Here is a 19,957-nt window from a genome sequence, read left to right as displayed (position 1 = left end):
AAAAAAAAACGTTTCCTCATATTTTTAAACTATTTTTTAGTGGCGGCTGGTAGGGGACATCCATTCTTAAACACAAGCATGTCTGTCTTATTTTCTTGTAAATGACAACACCCTCTTTAATATAGTTATTCCATTTAACACATGTTCCACCACATTGTCACATTTACATCTTGTGAGCCAATTGTATTTGGACACTGAGGGGCAATTCCACTCAAACCTTTGAGTCTGTCCCTTAATAGCTTTTCTGTACAATGTTCTACAGTATACTCCTCTGTGTGTAGTGGTGGTTTACCTTCATTTGTTTTTTTTCTAGGTGAATGTGTTCTTTATTCGGAATAAAATTTGAGTATCTGTGCATGTATACGAACACTTGCCAGTTCTAGCTTTTAATAATTTGATAAAACTTTTTTCATTCAGAATTCAACAAGTTCATAACAACATACCGTACAGTACACAATAATAGGATCTACAAACAAGTTGTATCAACTTATATAAATCTGTTTCCTTTTAATAATTTCTTATGTATACTTCTGGAATATCCATCCTGAGCATATATATTTGAATGATTTGTTTTCAAGAAAAAGATGGTAGATGACACAACATCATCTCTCATGTTAATTTATATATTATCAAAACATCATAAAGATATATCTTGACTGTATCAAAATTGTCGGCCATCTTTTTGATGATGCTGGTGTACACTCCACATCATGGTCCGCAAATTTGGAGGAAATCTCCTGTCATCGGGTCGTAGTAATCTGTCACGCAAGCCTTTGTATAGTTTCCAAAACGTACAACTCTCTCTCTATAATTGCTTAAAATTGTCCGTGGCAATAACACATTTGATTAGGGAATGTAATTTGCAGAATTGTTATTATTAGTGATATTTTCTAGTGTTTAGTTTCATAGAAATGTTCTTTCCTTTTTTGTAGAATTAAAGGTTTTAATCGATTAAAAAAGGAAGACCAGCAGGAATTGTTAACAAAACTGGGAAAAGGTGAAAAAAGGTGAGCGGGTAACTATGTTGTAGAATAGTTGTATAGATTGTTTCGAGGTCTTCTTGTTCTTGGATCTCCTTTATTAAATATATTTGAAATTCAGCTTAGAACTATTTTTAACAAAGTGTTTTACATTAACACTTTGGTTATTAATATTGGATAAACAAATCACTACTAGTCAGTGTCAGTATTAAACCTAGTGATCCTATTTATATTCTGCATTGTAATGGGTTGACAAAACCTTGTCCTTAAAAACCTTGCATTTGAAAAAAATTCAAAATTTAAATATCCTATGAAGAATTTAATCTTCTTATATGCTGTTAACCTACATATTATTCTCTTTGTCATAGTATATTTATGTTATTTATTTACATGCGCTATATCAATTTCAATTTTATAAAGTACAAATGAACTGCCTTTGAACCCTGTCTGTGGATGGTGAAAGTCCTTCACTACCTTGATGAGTATTGATTGTATTGAATGTACGACACAAACGGTATTCTGCATCCTGCTCATGTTACGGTGGCAGTGATTGGCTGTACCTGCATGAAGTAGGCAAATCTTTATCGGCATTGGTGTCATCGTTCAAGTGAAGTTGCGGTTTACCTTGTAGCCATGCAGGGCTGTTATGTAATTTCAATTAATAATCACATCCTTAGAAACTTGGCACAAATTCCCTATGATCACATCTAGCATTGAAGGTCCAAGGTGTTGTTTACAAAAAGCTTGTCATGCATGCATACTAGAATTTCAAGCCGAAATGAGGTTGTGGTCAGAAATATATGTCGTCTTAGTCTAACTTGTTTAAAATGAGCTTCTAACCTGATAGAATCTCCCTGGTGACTACTCAACCATCTGTATAAACAATCGTTTTTATTTTGCATCACATCATAGTTATCAACTTATCGTAATTTATGCAAATACTGCAAGTTGGAATTCTCCCTACATGGCGACCCCTGGAGATATGTGTAGAACAAGTTGGTGTCCTTGAAAGGCCTTGAAGCCCTGTCTACTTTAAGCAAACTGTCCAATGAGAAAACGTTTTACCCTCTGAAGTCACAGTTTATTTGTATTGGATAATGTACTATTGATACTGTTCACAACAGTTTTATACTTTCATCATGCACAGACAGGGTTCAACGGCAGTAAGTATGACAGCCTAGTTAGGATATGTACATCAGAGGTAATCTCCTGTTACTTTTACACCTAGATTTACTGACATATATCAGTGATCTAGTTTTGTCTTTATTTGATATATTCAAACGTTTGAAATTTTCTTTAAATGATCACTGTTGAAGTTCATTGTCTTGTTTTGACGATACAGTAAGAAGCGAAAAGGAGACGCAAAGGCAGATACTGGTGGCAAAAAGGCAAAGAAAGAAGAATCAGAAGAAGAAAAAATTCTCCGGGTAGGTGTTAATCGATCATCATTATTAATATTAAGACATTATGTCCATTGATTGTATTACTGCAAGCTTGATACTGTATGTGTAATAGCAATTTCCAAGATAAAGGTAAAACTGCTGAATGATTTTGTCATTCTCAACATTTATTAATGACTGTTCCATTAAAATTCCGTCGTTGAAATGAATTTATGATATAAAAACAAAAGTAAACGGGGATCTTGTATTTTCCCCTCTCGTAGAAGTTATAAACTTTACAGTGATAAAACACTCAAAGCCCAAAGATAACCCAAAGTTATTTTTTTTACATCAGATATAGGCTCTGGTAGATATATCTAAATATTATATGGATATAGTCACAACGTTCATGCATTCATCTCATTTATATCTCCTAACTATACTATTAAGATAATTTTACATTTCATCTCGTTTACAAAGCGAAGTATTCTTAAATCCCACCTGTGCACATTGTGACAACACACACCACATACAATTATACATATTATACACGCGCAAAACTGGGTGTTTGTAATTTCATCTCGAAAGTAAGTTCTTAGAGATGTAAGTTTTTGAAAATGTCACTTCGACCCAATGTGTGAAAATTAATTGCCGCAAATGACTATCAATACGAGCATGCAGAGACAAGTTCATGAATAGAAACGAAAATAGTGTATACGGCTCACCGAGGTAGCTTTTAGCTTATGGGTCAATCAGCGGGAAAATGAGGACACAACCAAATAGTGAACGTCATAAAAAATCGTATAGCTCATTATTACCTCATCAAACCACAATAAATGATTTTACAAATATACTGTGCATTTGTCTTATCTTTAGCCATTTCCTTCAGTTACATTCATGCACATATATTGGTTTGTAAACATGGCACACATGTTTATGCCCTGTGGTGCTCATATTTATGCGACTTTATGCACGAGTAAGAAAATGTTTATGTAATATTTTAATGTTTTTTATAACTCATTTACTCGCTATGCATTTAACCGTAACATAAGTAATTAAGGTAAAATGGGGTAGAATTGGGGTTTGTCATCACACCAAAACGATACATCTACATCACTGGCTATGCTGTGATCTGTGTACGGTTGTCGGTGTCACATGATCTATATAGAAATGAAGCATAGTAGGCGTGATGTGACAATATAAATGAAGCGTATACGTAGGAGGCGTGGCTGAATATTCAAATGCAGATACAGAGCGGCAGAGTTTTACAGTTTTCTGTACAAATATGACATTTATTCCATCACAATTAGTCATAAAGATGAGTGTAAGCGTCTTTTATTTAAAAATCTGTAGAACTCGCTTTTGGTTTTTAAACGAGGAATGTCCCTTTAACCTTCTGTTTTATCTGCTTTTAGTGTAGGATGGATTTTCAAGAAAATATCCATCACAATATGATTGTTTTTGTACACTGCAGATGTATTAAATAAGGAGGGGAAAAACATACAGAAATGTTTCATTCATAATGGAAAAGTTTCTGAATTTCTGTTGGTTAGTGATATAATAAAAAAAACTAACAATATTGATGTTTAATAATTCTTTGTTAATGTTTGCAGGAACAAAGTCAGCTTATTTGGAAATACAGAGACCTCCTCACCAAGAGTGTATCTAACAATGCAATGAAAGTAATGTTACAACTAAATGGTCAAGAGCTACCCACAGGTGAAAGTCGAGTAAGTTTTTTGTTCTTTGAGAAAAACTTGTTTTCTGCCTTCTGCCAATTTACAAATTAGCCTGTATTTGTAGGTGCACACCTGTCCTATAAAATAAATCTTACTTTGTATTATTGTAGCTCCTAGATGCCTGTACAGATGCTATGGTGTTTGGAGCACTTGAGAAGTGTCCTGAGTGCAAGAAGGGTCAACTTGTATACTCGTAAGTTAGGATGAATTTGAAAAAAGAAGAGACATGTATACAAGTTTTTTTAAGAAGTATGATTTATAGTGGGTCTAAACAGCAGATGACTTTCACTATCTGTCCTACAATACCATTGTAATTGAAGGGTGGTCGGGTAGCACATTTGTAACACACTGGGTACTCCAGTTTCCTCCCACACTTAAGACCCCTTGCATGCTTCCTTTTGGGCCAACAAGATTGATTCATACAAGATGATATAACAATTAAGTTTACGTTTTTACACAATAAGAATGAAATATAGTCATGATATTAAGTTATAGTTCCCCAAGAAAATTTTGATTTGACTGTTTTTGCAGAAATTATTACCCTTTGTTTATGTCTAGTACATATGTACTTATATCTTGTCTGGAATTCTCCTTCTACAGTTTTCTATCAATGTCTTTAAAACTAGTATTGGTAGGCTTTATGATCATGATATAAAGTTGTGAGTTGGAGACTTGATTAGTTGTTTTCCTCAAACTGTTATGATAGGTAGTGAGATAAGATGATACAAATCTTTTTAATTTAAAGGTAAAACTTACACTTCATTGCATTTGATGGTCGTATATTGTTCTGTCCCAAGGTTTTATCTTTGAAAACTTAAGTAGAAGTGCTTCTTGTAGTGAAGAATTGGAGAAGATATCTAATGCTGCAATGCTATACTGTCACCTGTGACTCCTATTCTTTGCGTTAAAAGGGCATAAGCAATGTGGAATATATTGTCTGTTAAAAACATGTTTTTTAGCTCACATGGACCGAAGGTCCGGTGAGCTTATGCCATGGTGCGGCGTCCGGCGTCCGGCGTCCGTCCGTCAACATTTGCTTCAAATCGCTACTAGTCATCAAGTTCTTATTGGATTTTGACCAAATTTGGTCAAAAACATCCTTGGCGGATGGGGATCAGATTTTGCATAAATGGTGACTCTGACCCCCAAGGGGCCTGAGGGGAGGGGCCCAATAGAGGAAATTGAGGCAATTCCCTTAAATCGCTACTTGTCATAAAGTTATGAATGGATTTGAACCCAATTTGGTCAGAAACATCCTTTGGGGAAGGGGAACAGATTTTGCATAAATGGTGACTCTGACCCCCAGGGGGCCAAAGGGGCGGGGCCTAATGGGGAAATAGAGGTAATTCCTTCAAATCGCTACTAGTCATAAAGTTATGAAAGAATTTGAACCCAATTTGGTCAGAAACATCATTGAGGGAAGGGGAACAGATTTTGCATAAATGGTGACTCTGACCCCCAAGGGGCCAAAGGGGTGGGGCCTAATAGGGAAATAGAGGTAATTCCTTCAAATCGCTACTAGTCATAAAGTTATGAATGGATTTGAACCCAATTTGGTCAGAAACATTCTTATGTGATGGGGAACAGATTTTGCATAAATGATAACTCTAACCCCCGAGGGGTCAAAGGGGCGGGGCCCAATAGGGGAAATAGAGGTAATTCCTTTAAATCGCTACTAGTCATAAAGTTATGAAAAGATTTGAACCCAATTTGGTCAGAAACATCATTGGGGGAAGGGGAACAGATTTTGCATAAATGATGACTCTGATCCCTGAGGGGCCAAAGGGGCGGGGCCTAATAGGGAAATAGAGGTAATTCCTTCAAATCGCTACTAGTCATAAAGTTATGAAAGGATTTGAACCCAATTTGGTCAGAAACATCATTGGGGGAAGGGGAACAGATTTTGCATAAATGATGACTCTAACCCCCGAGGGGTCAAAGGGGCGGGGCCCAATAGGGGAAATAGAGGTAATTCCTTTAAATCGCTACTAGTCATAAAGTTATGAATGGATTTGAACCCAATTTGGTCAGAAACATTCTTATGTGATGGGGAACAGATTTTGCATAAATGGTGACTCTGATCCCTGAGGGGCCAAAGGGGCGGGGCCTAATAGGGAAATAGAGGTAATTCCTTCAAATCGCTACTAGTCATAAAGTTATGAAAGGATTTGAACCCAATTTGGTCAGAAACATCATTGGGGGAAGGGGAACAGCTTTTGCATAAATGGGGACTCTGACCCCCAAGGGGCCAAAGGGGCGGGGCCTAATAGGGAAATAGAGGTAATTCCTTCAAATCGCTACTAGTCATAAAGTTATGAAAGGATTTGAACCCAATTTGGTCAGAAACATCATTGGGGGAAGGGGAACAGCTTTTGCATAAATGGGGACTCTGACCCCCAAGGGGCCAAAGGGGCTGGGCCTAATAGGGAAATAGAGGTAATTCCTTCAAATCGCTACTAGTCATAAAGTTATGAATGGATTTGAACCCAATTTGGTCAGAAACATTCTTGTGGGAAGGGAACAGATTTTGCATAAATGATGACTCTGACCCCCGAGGGGTCAAAGGGGCCAAAGGAGCGGGGCCCCATAGGGGAAATAGAGGTAATTCCTTTAAATCGCTACTAGTCATAAAGTTATAAATGCATGTTGTAAACTCAGAGAGTCTGGACTTCATTATTTCATTAAAGCAGTTGGGATCCCCACACTATAATCATATATAGCATTGTTTGAGGTTAACAAACAAAAGGAATTGAACATGAACATTATTTTGACATTTGGTCAAATCCAACCAGGTGAGCGATACAGGCCCCATGGGCCTCTTGTTTATTGCTTATCTTCAGTACTAACAATGATTTGCTATTTCACAGTGCTGTTGGGTACAAATGTACAGGAAACATGACGGAATGGACCAAATGTATGTATATCACAAAGACGCCCAAACGAAAGAACTTCAAAGTTCCAAAGGATTACTATGACGTGCCTTTCCTGTAAGTACATATCTAAATTGTAACTTCTGCTAGCCAACACCGACAGAGGGCTCTATTGTAACAGTATCCATTCAAGAGTTATCCCCCTTAAGTTGTTCTTGTAACATCAAGCATTATACAAACACTAGCATGACCGCAAGCTTGTTAATACTTGACATAACTATTACTGTTAAAATGGTGACCAAGCATAAGGGTATAGGTTTTCAAGAGCCGTGGTCAGGAAGTCAACACCATGATGTGTTGAAAGATTTGGTTGACTTAAAAACTGAAGACAAAATGAACCAACTGGCATGTTTCACACGAAGATGCTTCTCATTAGAAATTAATGTATTGATAATCATGATAATTTTTTAAGTTTGGTTATGATCAAGAAAATGGTGGCAGGATATCATGTCTAATTGAGATACCAAAAGATGCACTTGTTTTCAATATAAAGTGAGTATATCACTATCCACAATACCGGTTAGGACCTGTTTCCTGTAGAAACAAGGATGGCAGTTGACTAAACAATGAAACAGTCCTTGTTGTTTTACATTCCTTTCACCAAGACTTGAGCCAATTTTACACAGCGCATGATAGCTGATGTTCAGTGAATTTATCAGTTGGACACTGAGGATTAAGGCATTATAGAATTCACAGACAATTTAAAAGTGGAAGAATGACGTGTAATGACGTCAATTCTGTAGAGATCTTTGTATTTGAAAATAGAAAATAAACCATGTGAATAATCAAATGGAGGGAAGATAATTACTTAGACATTGTAATACTAAATTAGACATTGTAATACTAAATTAGACATTGTAATACTAAATTAGACATTGTAATACTAAATTAGACATTGTAATACTTAGACATTGTAATACTAAATTAGACATTGTAATACTAAATTAGACATTGTAATACTAAATGTAAAGTGTTCATTTCCATTGATTAGATCTCTTAAATTATTTTATCATAATATAAGTGCATTACACTAATTAGTTGAATTGTATACATCTTAAGATTTCTAAAGTTAAGTCTTTTTGTAAACTAAGAATTTTCTTAAGTAAAGTCTTTTAAAAGGTCTGAATGTATTTTTTTATAATGAAATTTCTTTTTCAGAAAAAATTTCAAGTTTCAAAAAAGAGAACGAGCATTTAGTTCTGCTGCGGTGGTAAGCTCTCTAGATGGCTCATTGGACACAGTGGATTCAGGAGCTGGGTTAGTAAAGACATTATATGAGGGCTGATTGATAAGTTGTGAGCCTCACATTGAAGGATTTGAATTTTGCCGGAAATTTTGTATTATTTTTCACCATAATCCCCTTCAGTATCTACACTTTTGCCAGCAGTGTTTCCGGGCCTCATGCCACTTTTATAGAACTCCTTTTCTGTCATCGACTGCATATTAGGGTTAGGGTAAGGGTGTCTAAAATAGCTGTTTTCAGGTTTGGAAATACATGTAAAGTCTGATAGAGCGAGATCAATCAATTTAAAGCCACAATTGTGAATGACTCTTTCATCCTAACACTAACCCGAACTGATTTTGTCCATTTTGCAAAAGCCGCTTGTCTTGTTTACTTTAAAGTGCTACTTCGTCGATATAAACTAATCAAATGAGACTAGTCCTTGGGTACACGGCCCTATATAGTCAGAGAATAGTAGGACTTAAACAGAATATCCTTGAGTACCTCCTTCAATACGAGGCTCACAACTTATCAGTCAGCCCTCGTAACTTGTTCATAATCATCAGTGATATGTATGTTGCTATGATGGATGTGTTCATTAAAAATTATGATCTAACTCGCTAAAATTCACAGACATTAAGGAAGATAATGACTTGCCAAGTAATAAAACAAACTTTGTTGTTGTTGCTGCTGTAGGCCATCCTCCTCATCATCTCAGTCATTGGAGGGAATGAAGTTTGTCTTGGGGAAAACAGAAAAACCTAAGGAGGAAATCAGTCGAGAGATCACCAAGCTTGGAGGATTCATTGTTAACAAAATGGCGTCTGATGTTGCAGCTTGTATTTCCACAAAGAGTAAGTGTTGTGTAGGACGGACCAGAGTAAGTGTTGTGTAGGACGGACCAGAGTAAGTGTTGGGTAGGACGGACCAGAGTAGGTGTTGTGTAGGACGAACCAGAGTAGGTGTTGTGTAGGACGAACCAGAGTAAGTGTTGTGTAGGACGGACCAGAGTAAGTGTTGGGTAGGACGGACCAGAGTAGGTGTTGTGTAGGACGGACCAGAGTAAGTGTTGGGTAGGACGGACCAGAGTAAGTGTTGTGTAGGACGGACCAGAGTAAGTGTTGTGTAGGACGAACCAGAGTAAGTGTTGTGTAGGACGGACCAGAGTAAGTGTTGGGTAGGACGGACCAGAGTAGGTGTTGTGTAGGACGGACCAGAGTAAGTGTTGGGTAGGACGGACCAGAGTAGGTGTTGTGTAGGACGGACCAGAGTAAGTGTTGTGTAGGACGGACCAGAGTAAGTGTTGTGTAGGACGGACCAGAGTAGGTGTTGTGTAGGACGGACCAGAGTAGGTGTTGGGTAGGACGGACCAGAGTAGGTGTTGTGTAGGACGGACCAGAGTAAGTGTTGGGTAGGACGGACCAGAGTAAGTGTTGTGTAGGACGGACCAGAGTAAGTGTTGGTAGGACGGACCAGAGTAGGTGTTGTGTAGGACGGACCAGAGTAAGTGTTGTGTAGGACGGACCAGAGTAAGTGTTGTGTAGGACGGACAAGAGTAGGTGTTGTGTAGGACGGACCAGAGTAGGTGTTGTGTAGGACGGACCAGAGTAGGTGTTGTGTAGGACGGACCAGAGTAAGTGTTGTGTAGGACGGACCAGAGTAAGTGTTGTGTAGGACGGACCAAAGTAAGTGTTAGGTAGGACGGACCAGAGTAAGTGTTGTGTAGGACGGACCAGAGTAGGTGTTGTGTAGGACGGACCAGAGTAGGTGTTGTGTAGGACGGACCAGAGTAGGTGTTTTGTAGGACGGACCAGAGTAAGTGTTTTGTAGGACGGACCAGAGTAAGTGTTGTGTAGGACGGACCAGAGTAGGTGTTGTGTAGGACGGACCAGAGTAGGTGTTGTGTAGGACGGACCAGAGTAAGTGTTGTGTAGGACGGACCAGAGTAGGTGTTGTGTAGGACGGACCAGAGTAGGTGTTTTGTAGGACGGACCAGAGTAAGTGTTGTGTAGGACGGACCAGAGTAAGTGTTGTGTAGGACGGACCAAAGTAAGTGTTAGGTAGGACGGACCAGAGAAAGTGTTGGGTAGGACGGACCAGAGTAAGTGTTGTGTAGGACGGACCAAAGTAAGTGTTGGGTAGGACGGACCAGAGTAAGTGTTGGGTAGGACGGACCAGAGTAAGTGTTGGGTAGGACGGACCGAAGTAAATGTTGTGTAAGACGGACCAGAATAATTGTTGGGTACGACAAATTAGGAAAAGTGATAGCGAGGACAGTGCACCAGTTGTAAAAGTAATGGCATGAAGTTTTATAAAGGATTCTTTACATACGATAAGAAGCCATTAAAATGTGACAAAACAGATACTACAAGTATTTTGATAAAAATAGATACATGAATACATGGCAACATGTAGCTCTGTGTGCAAAAGTTTAAGAAGAAAATACTAATCAAAATAAGAAGAAAATACTTATCAAAATTCTGTTTGGTTTGGTGATCTGTAGACAAGATTTGTACACAATGCATTGATAAAAGTCTATGTAAAGTTTACTTATTTATTTATAGAGGAGGTAGATAAAAAGTCCAAGGTGATAAAAGACGCTGAAAAGGCAGACATTCATGTTGTGGATGAGGGATTTTTAGACAGTGTACAGAAAGGTGGCGCACTCCTTATGATACAGACTCACTCTATAGCATCCTGGGGTGCAGATGTATGTACAATATTGGTTTGATACTCTAAACTCCAATGCTTTGCTCCAGTTCTTCAGGAATTATTTTAATTACTTTATATACTCTTTGAAATATCTGCTGAGACACAGTACAATGAGAATACTTTGTAAATATTATATTTTATTTTACTGCTTCTGGAATATTCTTACTAATAATGATAACATGGGATAAGTTGTGGATAAATTGAACAGTCTAAAGAGAAATGTTGAAATGGTTATTCAGTATATGCGAGTTTTCTGGTCATAACTGTATTCTGGATTTAAGCCGACATTGCGTGTGAGTTTACCGTCTTCAAGCAAGAGTGGTGGAAAGAAGAGTGGCAAGAGTTATGGTGCATACAAAGATGCTGCAGGTAGGAAATCACCAGTTGTGTGAAGTCATCAGTTGCAGTTTAATATTAGGTGCTTCATAATTTCCAACAATTTATTACAATTATGTCATTGTCATTCCATTTTCACAGATTTTTGATACATCACTGATCACCAATTCATGTTTTTAAGCCTCAGAAGTAATATTTAATTTTATTCCCCTGTTCATGCCAATTACTTATATATAAAAAATGTGAATAATTTAAGGACAATGCTTTATGTATGGGTGATTAGAAACTGTATTTTAGGGTTATGAACCTCAAAAAGTTATAGGTTCTGGTTCCTATAAAGAATTTAGGACTTTATCAGGGGGTTTTGGGAAACAGACCCTGGGGTTAAATTGGAAAAAGATTGATCAACAGAATGGGAAATTGGACAAATACTTTAGTTACAACTAAGTAATAGTAATCATTACTTGTCTGCTTTTATATAAAGACCAACCAAATTATTGATTTCTAGTAATATCCATTGTTAACTGTTTAAAGTATATCATTAAAACCGTTGAATTGAATATGGTTGTTATGATTTATAACTAATGTCTAGGGTTTCATATAACATTTAATACCAAGAAAAGAGGGGGTCATTGTCAAGAATTGACTCGGATTTATAGAATTCACCAACTTTCTCTTCAGGTGATCACCAATAATTTTTAGGACTGTTTGGCTTCTCTTCATTGTATATGACTGTTTGACAAATCATGTTTAAGATAGCTGTTGGCCAGGGGGTAGATAGCTGTTGGCCAGGGGGTAGATAGCTGTTGGCCAGGGGGTAGATAGCTGTTGGCCGGGGGGTAGATAGCTGTTGGCCGGGGGGTAGATAGCTGTTGGCCAGTGGGTAGATAGCTGTTGGCCAGGGGGTAGATAGCTGTTGGCCGGGGGGTAGATAGCTGTTGGCCAGTGGGTAGATAGCTGTTGGCCAGGGGGTAGATAGCTGTTGGCCGGGGGGTAGATAGCTGTTGGCCAGGGGGATCTCCAAGAATAAACCTCCTTGGAATGGGGAGCAGGATGTTGAAAACAGTTCACAATAATGCAAACATATCCATTCAGAGTGTGCAGAATTCCAATACAGCAATGGGAATAGCTAGCTCGAATTTTCACTGATCAGAAATATTGGTGTTTGGCTTATAGTTAACACCCATTTTCAGATTTCTTACATTTACAAGTAATTCTTAAGCTTACATCATCAATTTGTTCTTGTTCAAAATGTTTAATTTTGGTGTAACATTTACTATTGTGCGATATGATGTTCACTGGGATTACTTTTCAATCGTGACCTATCAAGTGCTTGTAAACACCTAGTGCCATGGCTGTATTACATAAAACTTTGAAATGACTATTTAGAACTCTCAATAAATTACGCATTGCCTAGTTCCGCTCTCTGCTGCCAAATGACGACGGTAGCTGTGCTGCTTATAGCATATTTTTATTTTCTCGACACACTCAGCATAGTAATCGGAAAGAATATTTTACTTTCTACATAATTTGTATTTGGATATTTGGATTCGAAATTTTCAAGTGGGAAATCAGGAAAAATAACACCTTTTTGTTTTCATTGGGAATGAATCTGTTTATAGGACCTAAACAGATAGGTGATAAATCCCTGAGATTTAACATTGGTGAAAAAGTTCTGAAATTTAAGATGTGTGATAACGTCCTGGGCCCAGTTGTTCAAAATGTAGATGTGTGATTAAGTCCTGGGCCCAGTTGTTCAAAATGTAGATGTGTGATAAAGTCCTGGGCCCAGTTATTCAAAATGTGATTAGGCTAATCACATTTTAACAGCATTTTTCAAATCCTGATATAATAATTTCTGGTAGAACTAACTTGACAAAACTTTATGAAATTCTGTAATTATTCATTCTCTTCCAACTGGCACAATTTAAAGACGATATACTCACGGGTTTTGCAACAAATGAGAAATGAAATTTTCACTTATCAAGTGATTAAGCTAATCACCTTTTGAACAACTGGGCCCAGGAATTTAGATTATGGAAGTAACTCCAGATACACAGCTCTGTCATGCTTGACTGAGCTGTCACTCAGACTTCCTAGAGCAGATGGCCTTCTGATGACTGCAATGTATCGAGGAAACCTTGCAGACAGATACGAGGCATACAGCATTAAATTTGTGAGACAATGAAAAATAATAATCACTGTAAGACATACTTTTCTCACATACTTCAATATATACATACTTTAATATTGTGTTGCAGAGAAGATGTATACTAAAAGAGTCCCAAAAACAATGAAAATGACTGTGAAAGGTGGGGCTGCTGTAGACCCTGACTCAGGTGAGTCATGTATATAATAACTTACTTACAGGTTGTCTTTTAGTAAGTTCAATCTCATCTAAAGTTCAGTGGAACAGTTGAGGAAATGATATATATTGTAGGAGTATAGGCTGTCGGGTCTAGTGAAACAGTTGAGGAAATGATATATATTGTAGGAGTATAGGCTGTCGGGTCTAGTGAAACAGTTGAGGAAATGATATATTTTGTAGGAGTATAGGCTGTCTGGTCTAGTGGAACAGTTGAGGAAAGGATATTATATTGTAGGAGTATAGGCTGTCGGGTCTAGTGGAACAGTTGAGGAAATGATATATATTGTAGGAGTATAGGCTGTCGGGTCTAGTGGAACAGTTGAGGAAATGATATATACTTTAGGAGTATAGGCTGTCGGGTCTAGTGAAACAGTTGAGGAAATGATATATATTGTAGGAGTATAGGCTGTCGGGTCTAGTGGAACAGTTGAGGAAAGGATATATATTGTAGGAGTATAGGCTGTGGGGTCTAGTGGAACAGTTGAGGAAATGATATATATTGTAGGAGTATAGGCTGTCGGGTCTAGTGGAACAGTTGAGGAAACTAAGGATATTATATTTTAGGAGTATAGGCTGTCAGGGTCTAGTGGAACAGTTGAGGAATTGATATATATTGTAGGAGTATAGGCTGTCGGGTCTAGTGGAACAGTTGAGGAAATGATATATATTGTAGGAGTATAGGCTGTATCCTGCAGTGTGTGTATTAGACTGTATCCTGTACTGTGTGTATTAGACTGTATCCTGTACTGTGTGTATTAGACTGTATCCTGTACTGTGTGTATTAGACTGTATCATGTACTGTGTGTATTAGACTGTATCCTGTACTGTGTGTATTAGACTGTATCCTGTACTGTGTGTATTAGACTGTATCCTGTACTGTGTGTATTAGACTGTATCCTGTACTGTGTGTATTAGACTGTATCCTGTACTGTGTGTATTAGACTGTATCCTGTACTGTGTGTATTAGACTGTATCCTGTACTTTATGTATTTGACTGTATCCTGTACTGTGTGTATTAGACTGTACCCTGTACTGTGTGTATTAGACTGTATCCTGTACTGTTTGTATTAGACTGTACCCTGTACTGTGTGTATTAGACTGTATCCTGTACTGTGTGTATTAGACTGTATCCTGTACTGTGTGTATTAGACCGTATCCTGTACTGTGTGTATTAGACTGTATCCTGTACTGTGTGTATTAGACTGTACCCTGTACTGTGTGTATTAGACTGTACCCTGTACTGTGTGTATTAGACTGTATCCTGTACTGTGTGTATTAGACTGTATCCTGTACTGTGTGTATTAGACTGTATCCTGTACTGTGTGTATTAGACTGTATCCTGTACTGTGTGTATTAGACTGTATCCTGTACTGCGTGTTTAGACTGTATCCTGTACTGTTTGTATTAGACTGTACCCTGTACTGTGTGTATTAGACTGTATCCTGTACTGTATGTATTAGACTGTATCCTGTACTGTGTGTATTAGACTGTATCCTGTACTGTGTGTATTAGACTGTATCCTGTACTGTGTGTATTAGACTGTATCATGTACTGTGTGTATTAGACTGTATCCTGTACTGTGTGTATCAGACCGTATCCTGTACTGTGTGTATTAGACTGTATCCTCTACTGTGTGTATTAGACTGTATCCTGTACTGTGTGTATTAGACTGTATCCTGTAGTGTGTGTATTAGACTGTACCCTGTACTGTGTGTATTAGACTGTATCCTGTACTGTGTGTGTGTATTAGACTGTATCCTGTACTGTGTGTATTAGACTGTACCCTGTACTGTGTGTATTAGACTGTATCCTGTACTGTGTGTATTAGACTGTATCCTGTACTGTGTGTATTAGACTGTATCCTGTACTGTGTGTATTAGACTGTATCCTGTAGTGTGTGTATTAGACTGTATCCTGTAGTGTGTGTATTAGACTGTACCCTGTACTGTGTGTATTAGACTGTATCCTGTACTGTGTGTATTAGACCGTATCCTGTACTGTGTGTATTAGACCGTATCCTGTACTGTGTGTATTAGACCGTATCCTGTACTGTGTGTATTAGACTGTATCCTGTACTGTGTGTATTAGACTGTATCCTGTACTGTGTGTATTAGACTGTATCCTGTACTGTGTGTATTAGACTGTATCCTGTACTGTATGTATTAGACCGTATCCTGTACTGTGTATATTAGACTGTATCCTGTACTGCGTGTATTAGACTGTATCCTGTACTGTTTGTATTAGACTGTATCCTGTACTGTATGTATTAGACTGTATCCTGTACTGTATGTATATATATATATACTTGTAGGCTTGGAGAGTTCAGCACACATCTTGGAAGATAAAGGAAACATATACAATGCTGTCTTGGGGATGGTAGATGTTGTAAAGGGAACTAACTCTTTCTACAAAATACAAGCCCTGGAGCATGATAATGGTGGAAGGTAGATATATCTTTTTCATTTATATCTAGAAATTTGACTTAAAAAGAAAATCATTTATTAATAATTATCTGTATTAGCTACTAGCACCAAACACATATTTCAATACAATGCATCAATATTTTCGAAATGAATATTTTGTTTGGTAAATTCTTTTTTTTTTCCATCAGAGTAATGTAAACAATATCATAATGGTGGCTTGCTTCATTTTCACTCAAGATTTCACTCTCTTGGATGATGAATAGTGGTTGATACAACATCTAAATCTAATCAATTTAGATAAATATTTCTCAATAATGTACACAAAGATAATACTAAGCTTTGTACATGTGTTTCTAAATGAAAAAAAATCACACCAAAAATGCACATGGAGTCTGCCATTTTGTTGAAACTTCTGGGGGCAAGCCTAATAACTATTTCCGGTACAGAATCTGGAAAGAACACTGAGTACAGGAAGAATTCAATAATGGGATATGAACCACTCATAAAATGCTACCTCCCGAGAAAAAGAATTACAATTGAACATCAGACCTACGTTTGAGTACAGTTTTGAAGATTATCCTTCCTGTGAGCACTGTTACATATGCTAATGTAATCAGAAGCCATGTTGGTCTGTGACACCAGGGAAATGACTGAACAATGTTATGAATTAAAAAGGGGAGATACTTTTGTATGTGATAAAAAGATAAATGTCAGTTATGTGCTGCACTGTTTTTAGGTCATCTGACCCGAAGGGTCAGGATGACCTATAGTCATCATGCTTCGTCCGTCGTCGTGCGCCGTGCGCCGTGCGTAAACTTTTCACATTTCAATCTTCTTCTCAAGTTCCACCAGTGGGATTAAGCTGAAACTTGCCTGAAATGATCCTGAGATGGTCCTGACCAAGTGTTGTTATTTTTCGGGTCAGTCCGAAATCCAAGATGGCCGCCATAGCTGCCATTTTGAAAACACATTTTAAACTTCTTCTCAAGTTCCACCAGTGCTGTTGGGCTGAAACTTGCCAGAAATGATCCTGAGATGATCCCGACCAAGTGTTGTTATTTTTCGGGTCGGTCCGAAATCCAAGATGGCCGCCATAGCCGCCATCTTGAAAAACACATTTTAAACTTCTTCTCAAGTTCCACCAGTGCTTTTGAGCTGAAACTTGCCTGAAATGATCCTGAGATGATCCTGACCAAGTGTTGTTATTTTTCGGGTTGGTCCGAAATCCAAGATGGCCGCCATAGCCGCCATCTTGAAAAACACATTTTAAACTTCTTCTCAAGTTCCACCAGTGCTATTGAGCTGAAACTTGCCTGAAATGATCCTGATATGATCCCGACCAAGTGTTGTTATTTTTCGGGTCGGTCCAAAATCCAAGATGGCCGCCATAGCCGCCATCTTGAAAAACACATTTTAAACTTCTTCTCAAGTTCCACCAGTGCTTTTGAGCTGAAACTTGCCTGAAATGATCCTGAGATGATCCCGACGAAGTGTTGTTATTTTTCGGGTCGGTCCGAAATCCAAGATGGCCGCCATAGCCGCCATCTTGAAAAACACATTTTAAACTTCTTCTCAAGTTCCACCAGTGCTATTGAGCTGAAACTTGCCTTAAATGATCCTGATATGATCCCGACCAAGTGTTGTTATTTTTCGGGTTGGTCCGAAATCCAAGATGGCCCCCATAGCCGCCATTTTGAAAACACATTTTAAACTTCTTCTCCGGTTCCACCAGTGCTTTTGAGCTGAAAATTGCCTGAAATGATCCTGATATGATCCCGACCAAGTGATGTTATTTTTCGGGTCGGTCCGAAATCCAAGATGGCCACCATAACCACCATCTTCAAAAACACATTTTAAACTTCTTCTCAAGTTCCACCAGTGCTGTTGGGCTGAAACTTGCCTGAAATGTTCCTGAGATGATCCCGACCAAGTGTTGTTATTTTTTAGATTGGTCTGAAATGCAAGATGGCCACCATATCCGCCATCTTAAAAAACACATTTTAAACTTCTTCTCCAGTTCCACTGGTGCCATTGAGCTCGAAATTGGTGAGAATGTTAAGGAAGGAGTGCCAACAAAGTGTTGTTATTTTTTCGGCCTTGTAAAAACTTTGAAATGGCAGCAATGGCGGCCATTTTGTAACATGATTGCGCAATCATGGTTTTCCTGAACAACACCTATTTCAAACTTCTTCTCAAATTCCACCGGTGGGATTCAGCTCTTACTTACCAGAAATGATCCTTAGATGGTCCAGACCAAGTGTTATTATTTATTGGGTCGGTCAGATATCCAAGATGGCCACCATGGCCAACAGTGCCACTATATACTTGCTACAGAGAATGCATACTACAATAATATAAGGGTTTTAATTAAAAGTCAGATGACCGTTAAGGCCCCTGGGCCTCTTGTTATTTTCATGGTAAGGTAATGTTTTTATTCTTCAATGATCTATCATTGTTAGAAAGGTTATACGATTTCATTCATGGCAAGATGTGTTTTTGAAAAAAAAAATCAAATTTCCAAATTTTGGTGAAATAGATATGCAAAAAAGGTGGCACAAAAATGACTTGAGTCAATTTTCATGACAATTAGTTCTTTATTTCCTGTGTTGTATCCCCTTAATGTGAGTTCAACATAAAAATTAATCAGCCCAAATTAAAACCAAATGCTGTGTTTTTTCAAAAGTGAAGAATTATACATAAATGGTGCTAACTGTTCCTTCTAGATGGTGGTTGTTCCGATCATGGGGAAGAGTGGGGACAACTATAGGCAGCAATAAGATTGAACGATGTGATTCTCGAGTAAGTGTCATAAGATCCATGGAAGCCCTATATATGGAAAAAACCGGCAATTCTTGGGCTGACAGGAAAAACTTCGTCAAACAGGCCAACAAATTCTACCCTCTGGAGATTGATTACGGTCAGGTAAGTACCTAAAACATTCTGTCTTATTGATTACGGTCAGGTAAGTACCTAAAACATTCTGTCTTATTGATTACGGTCAGGTAAGTACCTAAAACATTCTGTCTTATTGATTACGGTCAGGTAAGTACCTAAAACATTCTGTCTTATTGATTACGGTCAGGTAAGTACCTAAAACATTCTGTCTTATTGATTACGGTCAGGTAAGTACCTAAAACATTCTGTCTTATTGATTATGGTCAGGTAAGTACCTTAAACATTCTGTCTTATTGATTAGTCAGGTAAGTACCTAAAACATTCTGTCTTATTGATTATGGTCAGGTAAGTACCTAAAACATTCTGTCTTATTGGTTCACCAATTTTAGCAACGGTGGTTACGTGGCTTAAATTTACAGTCATCCAAATGTACTGATTAAGATTCTGTACAGGTATATTGAAATTCATACCCTTAAATGATTTCATCTTAGTTATATAGAGTAGGATGCTTATGTTTATGATACTGGGGGTGATATAGTTAAAGATCCGAGGTGTGCGGTTCAATGCTCCCTACTCGTGTCAGTTTGTGTTTCTTGTGAAGCTGAGCAACAGACTGGTTTGTGCTGTCATGGTTGTGTCTTTGGACAAGATACTTTAGTAGTCACCAACTACTGCAAGGAGACCCTCCTTAAAATGACCTTGGCTGTTCATGAGGTGATACACCCAGCAAACATAGTTTATGGTACTCCACATAGACTCAGGGGACGTAATGTCGGTAACGTTAAGTAGTCATACAACATTGATACAGATTATATATGCAAGCTATTGGAGCCGTGCCTTTTTTATGGAGGCGTTTACGCCTGCCATATTACAATCACCTACGAGTTGTGACGTCACAATCTCTCACTTTCATTTTCGTTATATTTCCTTTCACAGTTCATTTTGTAGTTTCTTTCGGTTTTCCAAAAAAAAA

The 19,957-nt window shown here is 37.9% G+C and overlaps 1 protein-coding gene and 1 non-coding gene across 2 annotated transcripts; both read left to right on the top strand.

Moving 5' to 3' along the window:
• Nucleotides 1-932: 932 nt before the first annotated feature.
• On the top strand, nucleotides 933-19,038 carry LOC117320469 (poly [ADP-ribose] polymerase 1-like; the record flags this gene model as incomplete). Its single annotated transcript, XM_033875063.1, is given in 12 exon segments — nucleotides 933-1,007; nucleotides 2,323-2,407; nucleotides 3,973-4,089; nucleotides 4,209-4,291; nucleotides 6,966-7,085; nucleotides 8,187-8,285; nucleotides 8,947-9,104; nucleotides 10,815-10,960; nucleotides 11,244-11,331; nucleotides 13,560-13,637; nucleotides 15,978-16,110; nucleotides 18,813-19,038. Coding segments are annotated over 12 exon segments (1,393 nt in total), but the record flags the coding sequence as incomplete, so codon positions are not given.
• Nucleotides 13,336-13,466, top strand: LOC117320470. The gene has a single exon (XR_004531046.1).
• Nucleotides 19,039-19,957: the final 919 nt, after the last annotated feature.

This window comes from Pecten maximus, unplaced genomic scaffold, assembly GCF_902652985.1.
Source record: "Pecten maximus unplaced genomic scaffold, xPecMax1.1, whole genome shotgun sequence".
Taxonomy (NCBI): domain Eukaryota; kingdom Metazoa; phylum Mollusca; class Bivalvia; order Pectinida; family Pectinidae; genus Pecten; species Pecten maximus.
This window is presented reverse-complemented; position numbering and strand designations above follow the sequence as displayed.